Raw genomic sequence first — 20115 nt, forward strand, 5'->3', positions numbered from 1 at the left:
AGCCTGCCTCCAGTGGTGTCGCGACAGGCGTGAATGGAGGGACGAATGGAGACGTGTCGTCTTCAGCAATGAGAGTCGCTTCTGCCTTGGTGCCAATGATGGTCGTATGCGTGTTTGGCGCCGTGCAGGTGAGCGCCACAATCAGGACTGCATACGACCGAGGCACACGGCCAACACCCGGCATCATGGTGTGGGGAGCGATCTCCTACACTGGCCGTACACCACTGGTGATCGTCGAGGGGACACTGAATAGTGCACGGTACATCCAAACCGTCATCGAACCCATCGTTCTACCATTCCTAGACCGGCAAGGGAACTTGCTGTTCCAACAGGACAATGCACGTCCGCATGTATCCCGTGCCACCCAACGTGCTCTAGAAGGTGTAAGTCAACTACCCTGGCCAGCAAGATCTCCGGATCTGTCCCCCATTGAGCATGTTTGGGACTGGATGAAGCGTCGTCTCACGCGGTCTGCACGTCCAGCACGAACGCTGGTCCAACTGAGGCGCCAGGTGGAAATGGCATGGCAAGCCGTTCCACAGGACTACATCCAGCATCTCTACGATCGTCTCCATGGGAGAATAGCAGCCTGTATTGCTGCGAAAGGTGGATATACACTGTACTAGTGCCGACATTGTGCATGCTCTGTTGCCTGTGTCTATGTGCCTGTGGTTCTGTCAGTGTGATCATGTGATGTATCTGACCCCAGGAATGTGTCAATAAAGTTTCCCCTTCCTGGGACAATGAATTCACAGTGTTCTTATTTCAATTTCCAGGAGTGTATATTGCAACACCCCCATGTCCAATTGTTGATCTGCAGTAACTACTAGCTAAGGAGTAACCAAATGGAATATTGAGGTCAATTTCTGATGAATATAGCCAATGCTCATTTACACTAAATATACCACAGTTGGAAGTTTCTAACCAGTACTGCAATTCTTCCAACTTCTTTCTTAAAGACTGTATATTAATATGTAAGAACAGAAGACTATTTTTGCTAACCCTGGGCAGTAAAGATGAGGGTTCAGATTGTCTTCTTAAGGGCACTTCTATACAGCTGATATCTTGAGTTGTGTGTAAGTCTACTGCTGGTAGCCAGGCCCCATTTTGACAACATTTGGATACATCTAGTTTCCTGGACTCAGAGTGAATGGTTTGATGGTTATTTTGATCTGGCTGGAGCATATCTGTTAATATTTTGCCAGACAGACCAGCAGGCTTTACAGGTTTCCCTGGTCCAGCGGTATTACTGTAAAGGTGGCCATTTCTTTACTCACAGTTTTGGTAATCAGTTTCGAGATTAATCTTCTTCCATGGTTGTTGAGGTGGAATCCTTGTCGTGTATAGCACTCCCTGTCAAACTCCCTAGCTTTAATGATTGTGGTATTTTTGAATTTCGAACACAGGTGATATAGCCGTTTGTTTACGTCCAATATCAGTTGGTGGGGTATGCTGTTGAAGAAATTCTCTTTAGCCTTGGTCTACCTCTACAGTTTTTTTGCCCCCTCACACTTTCTTCAATTACCAAATTGATGATTCCATGATGCCCCATGCTGTGGCCTATCAACTGATACCTTCTCATTTTGAATTTGTCCATAAATTTCTTTTTCCCTAGTTTTATTCAGGGCGTTTTCATTAGTTATTTGGTCTGCCCATCTAATACTCAGCATTCTTCTCCAATGAAATTTTTATGGACATTAATAAATGGTTCCTAGCTAACTTTTTGTCACTAAACTTTGAAGAAACACACAATATGCAATTCAGAACTTGTAAGAGGTTCGCCACTGGTATATGCATAAAATATGATGACAAGTAGATGGAAGAAGCTGACAGTGTCAAATTCTTGAGATTACTGCTTGATAATAAATACAACGAGGAGGAGCACCTAACAAATCTCTATTGAAATGTGAATGTTATCAGACATAGGTGGTATAAAAATAAACTTAGCGTACTTTGCTAACTTCATTCCATAATGTTACATGGGATTATTTTTTGGGGTAACACATCAAGCCAAACAAAAGTTTTCTGAACCCGGAAACATGTAATATGAATTATTTGTGATGTGAACTCAAGAACTTTCTGCAGAGGGCAGTTCTGACTACTGCTTCCCAACAATTTTATTTCTCAATGAAATTTGTCATTAAAAATACATATCTTTTTCAAACCAACAGTTCAGTTCGTGGAACTAGTAGCAGAAATAAGGATAATTTTCACAAAGATTTACATTCTCTTACTTTGGTCCAGAAAGGTGTCCATTGTTCAGGAACACACATTTTCAATAACTTGCCAGCAGTCATGAAAAATTTAACCAGTAACAAAGTTCAGTTTAAAAGGAACTTGAAGGATTTATTCGGTGGCCAACTACTTCTACTCTACTGACGAATTTCTTAGCATGACCTACTGATGTATATATGTTATTAATACATCAAATTATAGATTAGATTAGATTAGATTTACTTTCATTCCAATTGATCCGTGGTGAGGAGGTCCTCCAGGATGTGGAACATGTCAGAAAAACAACAATACATGACAAATATTTACAACTAAAACAAATAAGCTAATGTACCATTCCACAGGTCCCAAGTGGAATGATCGTCATTTTTTAATGAACACTAAGAGTCATTTTACAAATACTATTGCACTGAATTTAAAATAAAAAAGTTTTTTATTTATTTATAAGGTAAGAAACATGTAATACAACTACTGTAATACTTATTTACAATGAACACATTACTGCACTGAAATGGTGCAGAAGTTAGATTATACTTACACACTTACACACACACAAGCACACACACACACACACACACACACACACACACACACACACACACACACACACACAAATTTTCAGTGAACACATTACTGCACTGAAATTGTGCAGAAGTTATGTTGTACTTATATACAAATCAGTTGGTTTTACTAAGAAATTCATCAATGGAGTAGAAGGAGTTGGCCACCAATAAATCCTTTAGGCTTCTCTTAAACTGAATTTCATTGGTTGTTAAGCTTTTTATGGCTGCTGGCAAGTTATTGAAAATGTGTGTTCCTGAATAATGCACACCTTTTTGTACAAGACTAAGTGACTTTAAATCCTTGTGAAGATTATTCTTATTTCTAGTATTGATTCCATGAATTGAGCTGTTGGTTTGAAAAAGTGATATATTTTTAATGACAAATTTCATTAAGGAATAAATATATTGGGAAGCTGTAGTTAGTATCCTTAGTTCCCTAAACAGGCTTCTGCAGGATGTTCTTGAGTTCACACCACATATAATTCTTACTGCACGTTTTTGTGCCCGGAAAACTTTAGCTTGGCTTGATGAATTACCCCAGAAAATAATCCCATATGACATTATGGAATGAAAGTAAACATAGTATGCCAGCTTTTTCATTTTTATATCCCCTACGTCTGACAAAATTTGCATTGCAAACAGAGATTTGTTAAGACGCTTCAGCAGTTCTGTGGTGTGCTCCTCCCAGTTGAATTTATTATCAAGCTGTAATCCCAAGAATTTAACACCGTCCACTTCTTCTATCTTCTTGTCATCATATGTTAGACATATACTCTTGGGACACCCCTTACAAGTTCTGAACTGCATGTAGTGTGTTTTTTCAAAGTTTAGTGACAAAGAATTGGCTAGGAACCAGTGATTAATGTCCACAAATATTTTATTGGCTGATCTTTCTAAGACTACACTTGATTTGCTATTTATTGCAATGTTTGTATCATCAGGAAACAAAACAAACTTGGCATCTGGTAATGTTACTGATGAAAGGTCATTGATATACACAAGAAAAAGTAAGGGCCCCAAAATGGAACCTTGTGGGACCCCACATGTAATTAGTTCCCAGTTGGATGATGCCTGATAGCTTGATACATGTCTCTTTCCTAATAACACCCTTTGTTTCCTGCCAGAGATATAAGATTTGAACCATTTTGCAGCATTTCCTGTTACACTATAATATTCTAGTTTACTTAAAAGGATATTGTGATTTACACAGTCAAATGCCTTTGACAGATCACAAAATATACCAGTTGCCTGCAATTTTTTGTCTAATGAATTAAGTACATTTTCACTGTAAGTGTAGATAGCCTTCTCAATATCAGAACCTTTTAGAAATCCAAACTGTGACTTTGACAGTATGTTATTTGAGATAAGATGGTTATAAAGACGACTGTACATTACTTTTTTCGAAAATTTTTGAGAATGCTGGCAACAGTGAAATTGGATGGAAATTTGATGCCATTTCTTTATCTCCCTTCTTAAACAGTGGCTTATCTTCAGCATATTTCAGCCATTCAGGAAATATTCCACTGATAAACGACTGGTTACACAGATAGCTTAATATGTTACTTAGCTCAGAATCACATTCTTTAATTAACTTTGTTGATATTTCATCATACCCACTAGATGTTTTTGATTTTAAAGATTTTATGATGGACATTATTTCTGTTGGGGTAGTGAGGGTCAAATTCATATTATGGAAGTTACTTGAAATGTCTGGTCTAAGGTAATCCATAGCAGCATCTACCGAACCTGACAACCCCATCTTTTCAGTAACAGTTATAAAATGTTTGTTAAAAAGTTCTGCAACACTATACACATCTGTCACCAATGCATCATTTACTCTTAATGCTATTTGTTCCTCTTCATGTCTGGTTCTACCGGTCTCCTCCTTCACTATATCCCATATTGTCTTTATTTTGTTATCTGATATGACTATCTTTTCCTTGTAATATATTTGCTTTGACATCTGTATTACAGTCTTTAATATTTTGCAGTATTTCTTATAATGTGCTATAGCATCAACATTGGAAATGTTTCGGATTGACAGATACAGTTTTCTTTTGGTTTTACAAGATACCCCTATTCCTCGAGTAATCCATGGCTTCTTTGTAGACTTTGCTCTAACCTTGGTAAGTTTTGGGGGAAAGCAGTGTTCGAATAAGGTAAGCACTTTATTAGCAAAAATGTTATATTTTTCATTCATGCCATGAGCACTGTAAACATCAGTCCAGTGAATGTCTCTGAGGAGTGTCCTAAAATAATCAATTTTTGGCTTACTGATTACCCTCTTGAGCTCAGATTTAACAGATTTTATATCCTGTTCAGTATTAACATTTAACAGAAGGAACTGCATGTCATGGTCTGAGAGGCCATTGACTATTGGTTTTGTAATATAATTTTGTTCATTTGACTTTTCTATAAAGATATTATCAATGGCTGTTTGTGAGCAAGTGGCTATCCTAGTGGGGAACTTTACTGTGGGAATTAAGTTGAATGATAGTGTTACTAACTCAGATAAGTTCTTATTGGGAGAGTCTTTAAGGAAATCTACATTGAAATCACCAGCAACCACTATTTCTTTGTTTTTGGTTGTTAAATGGGCCAGTACAGCTTCAAGGTGGTTTACAAACAGATTAAAGTTACCTGCAGGTGCTCGATATACACTTAATATTATGAAAGATTTTTTGTGAAAATCTAATTCTGTTGCACATGCTTCCATATGCTGTTCTAGGCAAAATTTATGAATGTCTATGTTCTTAAATTTATGACAGTTCCTGATGAATGTGGCAACTCCTCCTTTCTCCATTTCTGATCTACAAAAGTGAGATGCTAACCTAAACCCTGTAACACTTAAAAGTTCTATACCAGTGGTCACATGATGTTCGGAGAGGCAGATTATGTCAGCTGGGTTTGAAGACTCTAATTCATCTATGCAGATAGTTAATTCATTAATTTTATTTCTCAGTCCTCGAATATTTTGATGCAATAAAGATAGCTGACATTTCACATTGAGTGAGTTAAAATTGGGTGGAGTTAAAATATCTGCTGACAGTTGAAAATTCTTAACCAATGGCTGTTTATGTTGATGTAATAAGCTGGAATTATGTTTTTTGATTTCTTTCTCAAACTGAAGGTTTGTCTCAGTTCTAACCTCTCTTAAAATTTGTTTTCTTTCTGTCCTCCCTACCCTAAAAAAGGGTCTTTTCTGAATCCTATAACCACTGGTATTTTACCACTCATGACAGTGCCTCCCCCCTTTAACTTTCCTGCTATTTCCCCAGCCAATTTACCCTTCCCCTTCCTGTTGAGGTGAAGGCCATGCCTAGTATAATCCCACCTACTGATAGAATCAACATGAACCACACCAATGTGTGACCCCGCACCCGACATGAGCAGCCGTTCCAGCTCCAAATTAACTCTCTTGACAGAAGAGTTCAAATGAGGTCGGTCATGGCGCCCAAGAACAGATACAAACTCAACACTGGTATGCTTCGATGCTGATGCAATCTTCGCCAGGTCACACTCTATGCTGTACCCAGGATCTCTGTCAATACTGTTACCTGCCCCACCCACTATAACCACGGTGTCTTCCTTAGTGAAATCTTTGCAAAGTGATCCTAAATCCTCTGTCACCTGCTCCAGACCAGCACTAGGTTTAAAAAAATTGGTGACCTGGTATTCTGATCCTAGTTCATCCTGCAAGAGTTGGCCAACACCTCTTCCATGGGAACTACCTAACAACAACACTTTCTTTCTCTTTACTGATTTCCCTACATTCTTACTTTTCAATTTGCTGCTGAAAGTTTGTTGTGCCCTGTCTACACCTGTAACTGCTTGAGGCTCACCAGCTTCTAACTGAAGCAACAGGTCAAATCTATTTTCCACATTCACCATAAAGCTGTCAGACAAAGTTCTAGGCCTGTTCCTCCTGTTGCCTGTTGCCACTTCCCACCTCTCTTTACCCTTCTCCCTCCTTAACCTGTCAAGATCTCCCCTGGCCTTGTCTAACTCAGCCTGAAGGGCAGCAATTTTCCCCTCCTGTTTGGAAAACCAGAAAAAGGTGCGTCGCTAGGGCTGGACACCAGTGAGAGACCATGGTTTTGAGTGACTTGTGGTGTATCATTCAAGGAGTCTGAAACATGGCGGGGGCCTTGGTCATCAGCTATATTGGGAGAGCCTGGTGCCAGAGAATCGGAGTCCACAAATGCAGGTTTGACCCGATGCAGTGAAACTGTCTGTGTGGTGTCCCTGACGAGAATGGTCTCATGTTGAATAGCCACATTGCAGAACCTTGAAGGGGCCCTGGTAGGGAGTTGTAAAGGTTGGCGTACTGTGTCGTCCCGTAACATGACATGGGAACAGTCTCGAAGAGAAGGGGGCATGTAGGAGAGTGGCTGGGTATGGCTAACCAGTGGATAGAGGCGCTTGTGCTCGAAATGCATACGCAAGTGGCCAATGAAGTCTGGGAGGGTGGGGTGGGGGGAAATCCTCCTGAGCCATGGGCTGGACTAGTTCACCTGACAGGACGGGTTTCTCCCCATAAACCACCTCTCAAATGGTGCCCTGGATGTCTGGTTTGTGCGTTGATCTCAACCCTAAAAAGACCCAAGGTAGAGCTTCCGACCAAAGGCAGTTATAGCACCTGAGGGTGGTCTTTAAAGTGTGGTGCCACCATTCCACCAAACCGTTGCTCGAGGGGGGGGGGGGGGGTACAAGGTGGTGTGGATTTTGTGGATACCACACATGCGACACAGCAAGGCGAACAGGGATGACTCAAATTGACGGCCTTGGTTGGTTGTGATTGTGGCTGGGCAGCCAAACTGGGTGATTCAAGAGGAAACGAAACCTTTGTCAACCGTCTCGGCCATGATCGGCAAAGATATGGCTTCCACCCATTGGGCAAGCAGTCAATAGAAAACACGACATATCTAAAACCTTCTGATGGTGGAAGAGGGCCAATGAGATTGATATGGACGTGCCTCAGATGTCCTGGAGGAATCTGAAATTACCCAGCAGAGGGACTGTATGGCGGCTGACTTTATTGCTTTGGCAAGAGATACAGTTGTAAGTCCAAATCTGGCAGTCTCTTTTGGTATCTTTCCAGATAAAGTGCTCCATAATGAGCTGGGTAGAGGCATGAATGCACAGGTGTGCAAGGTTGTGTAAAGCATCGAAAACTTGACAGCGTAAGAAAGCCGGTAACACTGGGCATAAACCCCAATCGAAGAATCACACCAAACCTCGTCGGTGATGTCGGGGAATCATATCTTGGTGGACATGAGCAAGGTGGTTGGGTCCACAAGGAGTGCTTGGGTGGCCTCTTCTGTTGCCTGAAGAGTAGCTAAATTAGACAAATCGATGATGTTGGACACTGCATTGGCACATGAGCAAAAATTGGCAGTGATATTATCTGCACCCTGGATATAGTGGACGTCTGTCATAAACTGAGACACCGAGTTGAAATGGCAGAAACAACAAGGGGTAGAGTGCTCCGGAGGGTTTCAGAAGGCATCCGTGAGTGATATGTGATCTGTGGGGATACAGAACGTGCATCCTTCAACATCAGGGTGGAAATGTTTAACAGCCTCGTAGGTGGCCAGGAGCTCCGTGTTGAATGCAGAGTATTTCTTCTGTGCAGCAGACAGTTTTTTTAGAGAAGAAGTGCAGGGGTGAGATGTTGTCACTGTGGAGCATTGTTGAAGGACAGCTCCCACTGCTGTGTCCAATGGATGGGTCAGAGTCCCTAGGTTTGCTTGCTGACAGTGCACCCAGAAGAGGAGCTTGTACTGCAGCCAATGAGAGCACACTTGGTAGTAGTTGATGGTGCTGAGGAATTGGCACAGTTCTTTGTGAGTCAAAGTGGGTGGCACAGATTAGATGGCCTGTACACATGAGCTTTTGGATATTGTATACCATTGACAGATACTGTGTAGACGAGGAAGGTTACACGCGTCTGCCGTATTTGTAACTTATCTTTGTTGACTTTTACACTACTCGACTCTAAGGTCTTCAGTGCTGTGGTTAAGTGACACTTGTCTCCTCAGCTGTCTTACTGAAAATGAGTCTGTCATCCAGATACCTGAAACAAAACTCGAATTTTCATAGGATGGAGTCAATAAATCATTACCATGTCTGGGCAGCATTTTCAAGGCAAAACAACATGTAATGGTACTGGAACAAACCTAGTGGCATGATAACTGCTGTCTTGGGTATATCCTCGTGCCACGGGTATCTGGTGGTAGGCACGTTCACAGTCAATTACACTGAAGATGGAAGCGCCCGATAACATGGGTGAAGTTGTTGATGTTTGGCACTGGTTAATTGGCTATTATAGTCCTCGCATTTACATGCCTGTAGTCCCTACACATGCGAAATAAGCCGTGTGTTTGGTAGCGAGGTGAACGGGCAATGACCAGTTACTGTCCGATGGTTGTAGTATACCTACGGCTAATAGATCATTAATTTGCTTGCTGTTGTGCCACACGTAATTTAATACGGTTGAGGCGTCTGACTTTATGCCATATAGGAGGGCCATCAGTAGTAACTATTTTGTGCATTGACCCGTCGGTGATGGAGAATACTGAACGGTGCACATGAGGGGGTTCCTGGTTAACAAACATGTCCATCGTGTGAGGAGTATGCCCACAGTTCTAAATATGAATATTGAAGCATGTAGAGAATGGCAGTGTGAAAGTGACATGTGTAGGGGGACGCCTGTCTGATTCCCCTGCAGGGTTCAGCATCTACTGTGCCATGTGGATGGCATTTGGGTGCTGGCAAGATGATCTACACTTCTGTGCTGCATCGTTGAAGATCTTGTGATACCAGCAGTATGGGTGAGCTGGATGTGGTGGAGGCAGAGACTTAGCAAGAGGGAGTAGCTTGTCGCCATCGATTGCTTTGGGTAGGTATAATGGCATGTACGGGGTGTGCAGGATCCGGGAATTTTCAGAGAGCGGGGAGTGTGAGCACAGGCCATCAGGCATCGTGAAGGATGGGAGTGCTGGAGCGGGCCCTTCCCCTACCACCCTACCAACAAACGGATGAATCTCCATTGGAGGTGTACCAACCTGTGGCAGAGAACACAGGGGCTGGCAATGTCACAGGAGAGAGTACAACTGATCGGCGATCCATAAGTGCAATCAAATCGACTGGAAGGAATGTGGTAGCACATGTATCTGGAGATTGGTTGGTAGCTTAGCAGACCACACTGACCAGAGAGTTATATCTGGCATAATTGGTTTGTTGACCAGCAACCATAGGTGGTGCCAGAATTGCGATGGAGTCCAGTCCCCAAGGTGTTCTTTGTATAAAATTTTTAGGATGAGCTCCTGGTGTGGGGGGGGGGGGGGGGGGCAGGCGAGGCACTCAATAAGCGTGTTCTTGGTGAAGTCATACTTCGGAGCCAGTGGCAGAGAGAGGAGCAGGTCACAGATCAGGTCTGAGTGGTCATGAAGGTGTGACATGAGGCACATGAACCTGGAGTTGTCATCAGCAACATGATGTTGCTCAAAAATGTGCTCTACGAAAGTGAACCACGACACAAGGTTGTCGTCTGACAGCAGTGGTAACTTCTTTAGCCATCCAGGAGGAGTAGATGGAGGAGAATTAGGAACCTCTGGGAACAATGAATTGTTTATGTGAGCTGCGAAATCCCATTCTGGGCACAGAATGGTAGCATGACAGTTCGGCATGGCATGTGTAACAGTGGAGGGGGTATAGGTCCAAAAACATGTTTGTCACAGTTGCCATGTGTGTGATCACTGAGCATACCTGTTGCGTCGTGGAAGGCCATTGTGGCAGGCACGGTCGGTACCATGGAATGAACAGGCAGAAGGGCAGCAGGAGCTGGGGTCCCCGAAACTGATGCATCAGCCAGGGATGTCACATTGAACTGTCCAACTTCGGAGAAAATGTGGAAGGCTGTCCAAAAATTACCTCGAGCAATTGAACAGAGAACCGACTTGTGGAGATAACATCTTGAACCTACTGATAACAAACAGACCCGAACTTTTCGACTCTAAGTGCAGAACAGGGAATCAGTGATCATAAGGCCGTTGCAGCATCCCTGAATATGGAAGTTAATAGGAATATAAAAAAAGGGAGGAAGGTTTATCTGTTTAGCAAGAGTAATAGAAGGTAGATTTCAGACTACCTAACAGATCAAAATGAAAATTTCTGTTCCGACACTGACAATGTTGAGTGTTTATGGAAAAAGCTCAAGGCAATCGTAAAATGCGTTTTAGACAGGTACGTGCTGAGTAAAACTGTGAGGGATGGAAAAAACCCACCGTGGTTTAACAACAAAGTTAGGAAACTACTGCGAAAGCAAAGAGAGCTTCACTCCAAGTTTAAATGCAGCCAAAACCTCTCAGACAAACAGAAGCTAAACGATGTCAAAGTTAGCGTAAGGAGGGCTATGCGTGAAGCGTTCAGTGAATTCGAAAGTAAAATTCTATGTACCGACTTGACAGAAAATCCTAGGAAGTTGTGGTCTTACGTTAAATCAGTAAGTGGCTCGAAACAGCATATCCAGACACTCCGGGATGATGATGGCATTGAAACAGAGGATGGCACTTGTAAAGCTGAAACACTAAACACCTTTTTCCAAAGCTGTTTCACAGAGGAAGACCACACTGCAGTTCCTTCTCTAAATCCTCGCACAAACGAAAAAATGGCTGACATTGAAATAAGTGCCCAAGGAATAGAAAAGCAACTGGAATCACTCAACAGAGGAAAGTCCACCAGACCTGACAGGATACCAATTCGATTCTACACAGAGTACACAAAAGAACTTGCCCCCCTTCTAACAGCCGTGTACCGCAAGTCTCTAGAGGAACGGAAGGTTCCAAATGATTGGAAAATAGCACAGGTAGTCCCAGTCTTCAAGAAGGGTCGTCGAGCAGATGCGCAAAACTATAGACCTATATCTCTGACGTCGATCTGTTGTAGAATTTTAGAACATGTTTTTTGCTCGCGTATCATGTTGTTTTTGGAAACCCAGAATCTACTCTGTAGGAATCAACATGGATTCCGGAAACAATGATCGTGTGAGACCCAACTCGCTTTATTTGTTCATGAGACCCAGAAAATATTAGATACAGGCTCCCAGGTAGATGCTATTTTCCTTGACTTCCGGAAGGCGTTCGATACAGTTCCGCACTGTCGCCTGATAAACAAAGTAAAAGCCTACGGAATATCAGACCAGCTGTGTGGCTGGATTGAAGAGTTTTTAGCAAACAGAACACAGCATGTTATTATAAATGGAGAGACGTCTACAGACATTAAAGTAACCTCTGGCGTGCCACAGGGGAGTGTTATGGGACCATTGCTTTTCACAATATATATAAATGACCTAGTAGATAGTGTCGGAAGTTCCATGCGGCTTTTCGCGGATGATGCTGTAGTATAGAGAGAAGTTGCAGCATTAGAAAATTGTAGTGAAATGCAGGAAGATCTGCAACGGATAGGCACTTGGTGCAGGGAGTGGCAACTGACCCTTAACATAGACAAATGTAATGTATTGCGAATACATAGAAAGAAGGGTCCTTTATTTTATGATTATATGATAGCGGAACAAACACTTGTAGCAGTTACTTCTGTAAAATATCTGGGAGTATGCGTGCAGAACGATTTGAAGTGGAATGATCATATAAAATTAATTGTTGGTAAGGCGGGTACCAGGTTGAGATTCATTGGGAGAGTCCTTAGAAAATGTAGTCCATCAACAAAGGAGGTGGCTTACAAAACACTCGTTCGACCTATACTTGAGTATTGCTCATCAGTGTGGGATCCGTATCAGATCGGGTTGACGGAGGAGATAGAGAAGATCCAAAGAAGAGCAGCGCGTTTCGTCACAGGGTTATTTGGTAACCGTGATAGCGTTATGGAGATGTTTAGCAAACTCAAGTGGCAGACTCTGCAAGAGAGGCGCTCTGCATCATGGTGTAGCTTGCTCGCCAGGTTTCGAGAGGGTGCGTTTTTGGATGAGGTATCGAATGTATTGCTTCCCCCTACTTATACCTCCCAAGGAGATCACGAATGTAAAATTAGAGATATTTGAGCACGCACGGAGGCTTTCAGACGTTGTTCTTCCCACGAACCATACGCGACTGGAATAGAAAAGGGAGGTAATGACAGTGGCACATAAAGTGCCCTCCGCCACACACTGTTGGGTTGCTTGCGTTAGGCACAGCCGGTGCTGTGGAAACAGCGAGCAGGCTTATAACAGGAACCAGAATCCTCTGTGCAGGCAGGAGTGGTAGAGGGGGGGGGGGCGGGGGGGGACCAGATGGTGAACATGTGCTACATGAATTAAAGCCCACGACATATGATGGTGGCAAAGTTTGTTGTGCGGTGATGTATGTCACTGGATGGGGGTGGGGGTATGCGTCCCTTGGTTGCACAACACCAGCAGCAGGTGCTGGCCCATAAACTGATCTTGCACTATTATGGTCAACTGCCTGTGAAGAAGTCCTGGGGAATACCCATGGTACACTATTAGTGATGATATGTCCTTGGCTAGTATTCACAGAAGTCATAACAGGTGTGGAGGACAGCTGACTGAAACATGTTACATGTTGCGGTAATCGCAGCACTGCACATGGCACCACAGTAATGGTCACGGGAGCACACTATGAATGAACATTCCACTGTGGAGGCAACCTAACCTGTGCATTCGGATTACAATCACGTGAAACACTATTCTGACTATCGTCTTAGTTGAAATGCACATGGTGACAAACACAGTCCGGAGATACAAATCCTGAGTCTTGCTGGAGGTGCAGCTAACAGCTGTTGTGACAAGACCAACATCTCATGTGATGTGGGTGTAGAACATGGATTGTGGTCAGCAGGAGAAAATCCATTCACAGGAGACATGATGAATACATCCAGAGAGCTGGTTTGAGCTTCCAAGTCCACGAGGAAAGCATTGTACTGAGAAGACATGGCAGTGAACAATCACTTGTAGCACAATGAACAGGCGCGGGAGACATGGAATGTACTCGAAATTCATAACGAGGTCACCAATGTGGGAATGTGATGGGTTACTATCCTGAAATCAAACACTTCCTCTTTATATTATGATACAGATGTATATTTAAGTACCAGCATCTACATGTGTATATACAAGAAGTCAACAACAGAATTTAAAATATGAAACAATTGCTGATTTCACCCTATAATGAAAGATACTAACTAGGAATAGTCAAAATAAATTAGAAAATCAATTACTCACATAAAACCAAGCACAAAATTAGATCCGGTGTTATGTTCTTCAAAACTGAGGGCCAAACTTGCTCTTTTATGGAAATGCAGATAATATTCACGTATGTTATGGTAATTAGTTAAAATTGAAAAAAATGAATTTTAAGGAGGCAGATGGCAAAACAAGAGAGGAAGTAAAAATATCCCAGCTTGCTTTATCACATCCCGTAAAAAGTAATGATATGCACAGGCCCTTCTTTAACTTCCTTTGAGAAGCACGGTCATCTAGGTAGTGTTGTAATAAAAGTCATAAGCTCAGTTCTTACATTTCTTGGGAAACCAAACTGATCCTTCCCGAAGTTAGCATCTACCCTTTTTCCATTCTTTGCTAAGTAATTCATGTTGGAATCTTGCAAACATGACTTATTAAACTGATTGTTCTCTAATATTCACATGTGCCATGTCCTACTTTCTTTGGAATTAGTGTCCAAAAGTATTTCATCTGTCCCACAGTATGTGGAATAGATTTATCATGGTATGTTCTCCCAAGGATCTCAATAATTTTGAAGGATATCTTCTATTCCTAGTGTCTTGTTGTGACTTAGGTCTTTCAGATTCTTCTATTATATCCTCCATTTTCCTTTCCATAATATTATCTTCAAGTTTGTTTCCTTTGTACAGCCTTTTTGTGTATAACTTGTACCTTTTGCTTACGGGTTTGTGATCTAAGCTATGGATATTTATCCAGCTGCTTCTTTTTACTCTAGAGGTCTTCAATTTTTCTATAGGCTGCATCTATCTTTCCCATCTTCATGCATGCTTCTACAACTTCGTATTTCTCCTCAAGCCATTCCTGCTTTCCCATTTTGCACTTTCAATTGATCCCATTTATGTATCGTTGTGTTCCCTTTTCTCTATTTAATTTGCTACAATTTTTGTTTGTGTTTTTCTCATTTCGTCAATCTAATTCATCATGTGTTACACAAGGAATTGTAGTGGGCCTTGTCTTTTTGACTATATGATCCTCTACTGTCTTCATTGTTTCATCTCTCAATGCAACACACTCCTCTGCTGTTGTATTTCTTGCACCCCGTTTTCAGTCAGTTGCTACCTAATGCTTACACTGAAACTCTCAATAACTGGAAGTTCTTTCAATACGTCCAGGTCCTGTCTCTTTAAGTTCCTTCCTTTCTGCACTTCCTTCAGTCTTAATCTTCAGAGCGCGACCAATAAATTATCATCCCAGTCCGCATCCACTCCCAGAAATGATACACAATTTAAAATCTGTTTCTGAAGTATACATGTTACCATCATGTAACTTATCTGAAACCTTCCAATATTTCCAGGTCTCTTCCACGTATACAACCTTCTCTCAAACCAAGTTTTAGCAATGATTAAATGTGCTGTGTGTAAAATTCTACCTGATGGATTCCCCTTTCAGCCATTTCCCTAGGTCATGTTCTCTTACTATTTTTCCTTCTCTTCCCTTTTCTAACATTGAATTTTAGTGCTCCATCACAATTAAATTTTAGTCTCTCTTAACAACATATTTTTTTTTTTTTTTTTTTTTTTTAATCTGATCACAAATTCTTTCAATCTCTTCATCTGCAAAGCTAGTAGGTGTATATAATCTTTACTACTGTGGTGAATGTTGGCTGTCTGTCTGTCTGTCTTGCCTATTGTATTTAATTCGTTACACTGTTCATAGTAACTCAGTTGTATTGCTATTTTCTTAGTCATTATCAGACCTACTCCTGCAGTAACCTTAATTGATTTTGTGTCGATAAACCTGTACTCACCTCACTAGAAGTGCTGTTGTTTCTGCCACCAAACTTCATTAATTCCCACTATATCTAACTTCCACTTATCCATTTCCATTTTTAAATTCTCTATACTACCTAGCCAAATAAAGGATCTAACATTCAACTCTCCAACCCATAAAACATTTTAATTAATTGAATGAATGACAAAAATGCAAGAATTTGGAAACTGGTGTTTCCTTACTCTGTCAAATAGAGAAAAGACCAAGCAAATTGGGCCTGTTCATAAATTTAAGGAAATGTTTCTTACAGTGTCTGGTCAAGATAGTAAAATCAGGATAGATATTAAATATAACACATTAAGTAGTCACCAAATTATTTATTCATTCAGTCACACATCATGTTCTGTCAGTCCCATCATGAAGGAGGCCCTTCAGGGACATGGAACAAATCAATCTATCCATTAACAGGCAGAAGCTACGAATGGTGGCCACTTCTGTAAAGTACAGTAACAACATATTATTACTAGCATCAGTCTACTCAGACTGATACTTATGGTAATAATTTGTAGATTATGTAACATTAATGTTAGGAAGAAAACAACTACTCTGAAAAAGCACTGCTCCTCCTCCTGTACTATTCAGCTGCTATTATTTTTTGATACATCAAGCAAAGAATTTTTACTTTACACACACTATTATTAGCTATTTATGTACTGATAAAACCAGGATTTATCTCAGACACGTATTAGAGTTACACAGATGTTACATTGGTGAGTCAAAGTATTGAGATGTATTGTAGGAGGATTGCCTAGTGAAATATACTTTTACTTTGTATTGAAATATTTGGAAATTTTCAATTTACCACCTGATGTCCACTGGCAGCCTGTTAAAAGGCATTTGCACCAGATTGTAAAACTCCATTCTGAGCCTTAGAGTCATGCATAGTCCATATGGAAATTATTTCTACTTCTGGTATTGTGGTTGTGAATTGTTGAGTTTATCCTAAACTCACTCCTGTTATTAACCACATATGCCATTAGGAAGTATACACATTGGCATGGAAGTGTAAGAATCACCAGGTACCTGAAGAGACATCTGCAAGATGTGTTCGAGTATAATGACTTTTCTGGAGACTAGAAATCTACTCTGTAGGAATCAGCATGGGTTTCAAAAAAGACGGTCATGTGAAACCCAGCTCGCGCTATTCGTCCACGAGACTCAGAGGGCCATAGACACGGGTTCACAGGTAGATGCCGTGTTTCTTGACTTCCGCAAGGCGTTCGATACAGTTCCCCACAGTCGTTTAATGAACAAAGTAAGAGCTTACGGACTATCAGACCAATTGTGTGATTGGATTGAGGAGTTCCTAGATAACAGGATGCAGCATGTCATTCTCAATGGAGAGAAGTCTTCCGAAGTAAGAGTGATTTCAGGTGTGCCGCAGGGGAGTGTCATAGGACCGTTGGTATTCACAATATACATAAATGACCTGGTAGATGACATCGGAAGTTCACTGAGGCTTTTTACAGATGATGCTGTTGTGTATCGAGAGGTTGTAACAATGGAAAATTGTACTGAAATGCAGGAGGATCTGCAGCGAATTGACGCATGATGCAGGGAATGGCAATTGAATCTCAATGTAGACAAGTGTAATGTGCTGCGAGTACACAGAAAGATAGATCCTTTATCATTTAGCTACAAAATAGGAGGTCAGCAACTGGAAGCAGTTAATACCATAAATTATCTGGGAGTATGCATTAGGAGTGATTTAAAATGGAATGATCGTATAATGTTGATCGTCGGTAAAGCAGATGCCAGACTGAGATTCATTGGAAGAATCCTAAGGAAATGCAATCCGAAAACAAAGGAAGTAGGTTACAGTACGCTTGTTCACCCACTGCTTGAATACTGCTGAGCAGTGTGGGATCCGTACCAGATAGGGTTGATAGAAGATATAGAGGAGATCCAACGGAGAGCAGCGCGCTTCGTTACAGGATCATTTCATAATCGCGAAAACGTTACGGAGATGATAGATAAACTCCAGTGGAAGACTCTGCAGGAGAGACGCTCAGTAGCTCAGTACGAGCTTTTGTCAAAGTTTCGAGAACATACCTTCACCGAAGAGTCAAGCAGTATATTGCTCCCTCCTACATATATCTCGCGAAGAGACCATGAGGATAAAATCAGAGAGATTAGAGCCCACACAGAGGCATACTGACAATCCTTCTTTCCACGAACAATACGAGACTGGAATAGAAAGGAGAACCGATAGAGGTGCTCAAGGTACCCTCCGCCACACACCGTCAGCTGGCTTGCAGAGTATGGATGTAAATGTAGATGTAGAAGATGTTTGGTTACAATTTTATGCAATATTCTTATTGCATGCTTCTGTAGAATAAGCCCTTTTTTAACATTAGCAGCAGTGCCCCAGAAGATTATGCTGTAGCATGGAACTGACTGCAAGTGTATTAGCAACTCTCTTTGCAGAGATTTATGAGTGCAAAACAGGCAGGACTGAACTTTTTGGTTAACTTCTTGACATGCCAGTATCACCTCAGTTCATTAGCCACATGGGTACTCAAGACCTTTACACATGGAACCTCATCCCTTCCATGTCCATGTGGTACCTGTAATTTATTTATGTATATATTTATTTTGAAAATGCATAATATGATTTTTTATAACATTAGGGGTTAGGATGTTGGCTGTGAACCAGCTGAAAGGCTGTATCATTTTTCTTGTCAGTGTGTCAGGTATGGGTGTTTTTGGACTTTATATCAATATCCTTGTGTCATCAGGAAATAGTACAGTTTTTGATTAGTCACCCAGTGTCTCCGGTATGTCATTTATGTACACCAAGAACAGAAGTGGGCCAAACACCAAACTTTGTGGCACACCATATTTAATGTGTCCCGCTGTGGATTTAATTTTATTCGTGTTGTTTCATTTGCTAATGTTACCCTCTGTTTTCTATTGTTTTTTTCATCCGTGCAAGAGGAAGGTTTCATTATTATGATACAACGTGAGAGCCAAATGATGTGTGCCTTTTCTTTTCTGTTTTACCCTTCCTATATTTTCTTGTGCAAGTTCTCTTTTCATCTGCTTTATTCTCAAAGTTTTTATTTTAACCCTGCATTTTGAATTTTAAATATAAGCTCATCAAGGAACTTGATCTTAATATTATTCTTGTCTCTTTCTCTACTGTGTTATTCATGTCTGTTTATTCATAGTTGCAGAGCTAGTAAACTGATATGCGTATATGCATTATGACTTTCTCGTGACTGCCACAATAATGCTTGCATATTTTTAAATGACTCATTCTTGTAAATTTTTTATTGTTGCAATGAATGTCCTGTTGTCTGTTGGCATTGCATACACATCTTCCCTACAAAGTTAATACAAAGTGAAATATCCTTCTACACACACACACAAATTATCCTTTGCCTCTCCTCGTCCTCATAACAGATGGCTCCATCTCATCATGGTGTCTGCTCTGCCTTTCTGACCTTCCCCAACCCATCCCTCTCTTTCTTCCCCCGAAAAAGTAACTAACTATTATGAAATCTAGGATAGTATACTTAATATGTGCCTATTACAAATGCTCAATTTTTCATCTCCTGAGGATAAATACTGACAGTTAATTCTGTCTCATATTTTTATAGCTTCCTCAGGTGAATTCTATGAGTAATTTTTTGATAATTATGTTGTAGTTAGGCCTACTGAGTAGAAATATTGTGCATTATCATTAATGTTTGTTACCTCTGTAACATATCAGAAGAAGGAATTTTTTTCCTTTACAGTATCTGGAGTTAAAAAAATACAATGCAGCATATGAAGCTTGGAAGAATGCTACAACTCTTAAGCCACTGCACAGTCTGGCATGGAATAATATGATAATTATGTTGGACAACATAGGTATGTTGACTTTTTGGTATTGTTTATTTAATGTTGGTATAAAACAGAGGATCTAAATACTTGGAACAGTTTAAAGACATTGTCACACAAGAACATTCTGTATTATTTTGGTAGAGCACTGCTCATGAAAGGCAGACTTCAAGCTCAGTAGTCTGTTCAACAGATGTTTTACCTGATGAGAGAGTACCACTGATAGAAGAAATGGGTCAAGGTGATGGAAAAGAAATTACCTGGTGAAAGCTGCCCAGAAAGAATAAATGTCGGTATTCCTGTCTAGTGTGGCCCACATGTGAAATTATGTGAATATGTGTCTAATGTTAAATGATTTAATTTTGATGAAAATAGGTGATCAGATAATGCACGATTTAGATTTTGTGGAAGTAGATACTCTAAGACTTCCATTTAAATGAGTGGTTCATAAGGAGTCCTGCACTGCGT

At 41.0% G+C, this 20115-nt stretch overlaps 1 protein-coding gene across 1 annotated transcript in view; it reads left to right on the forward strand.

Moving 5' to 3' along the window:
- LOC126163056 (protein O-mannosyl-transferase TMTC4-like) overlaps nt 1–20115 on the forward strand; it is a 137452-nt gene that overhangs the window by 100380 nt on the left and 16957 nt on the right. The window contains exon 11 of the mRNA XM_049919955.1: nt 19563–19677. Coding sequence (XP_049775912.1) covers nt 19563–19677 — 115 coding nt within the window. The remainder of the gene's footprint in view (nt 1–19562; nt 19678–20115) is intronic.

This window comes from Schistocerca cancellata, chromosome 2 (genome assembly GCF_023864275.1).
Source record: "Schistocerca cancellata isolate TAMUIC-IGC-003103 chromosome 2, iqSchCanc2.1, whole genome shotgun sequence".
Taxonomy (NCBI): Eukaryota; Metazoa; Arthropoda; class Insecta; order Orthoptera; family Acrididae; genus Schistocerca; species Schistocerca cancellata.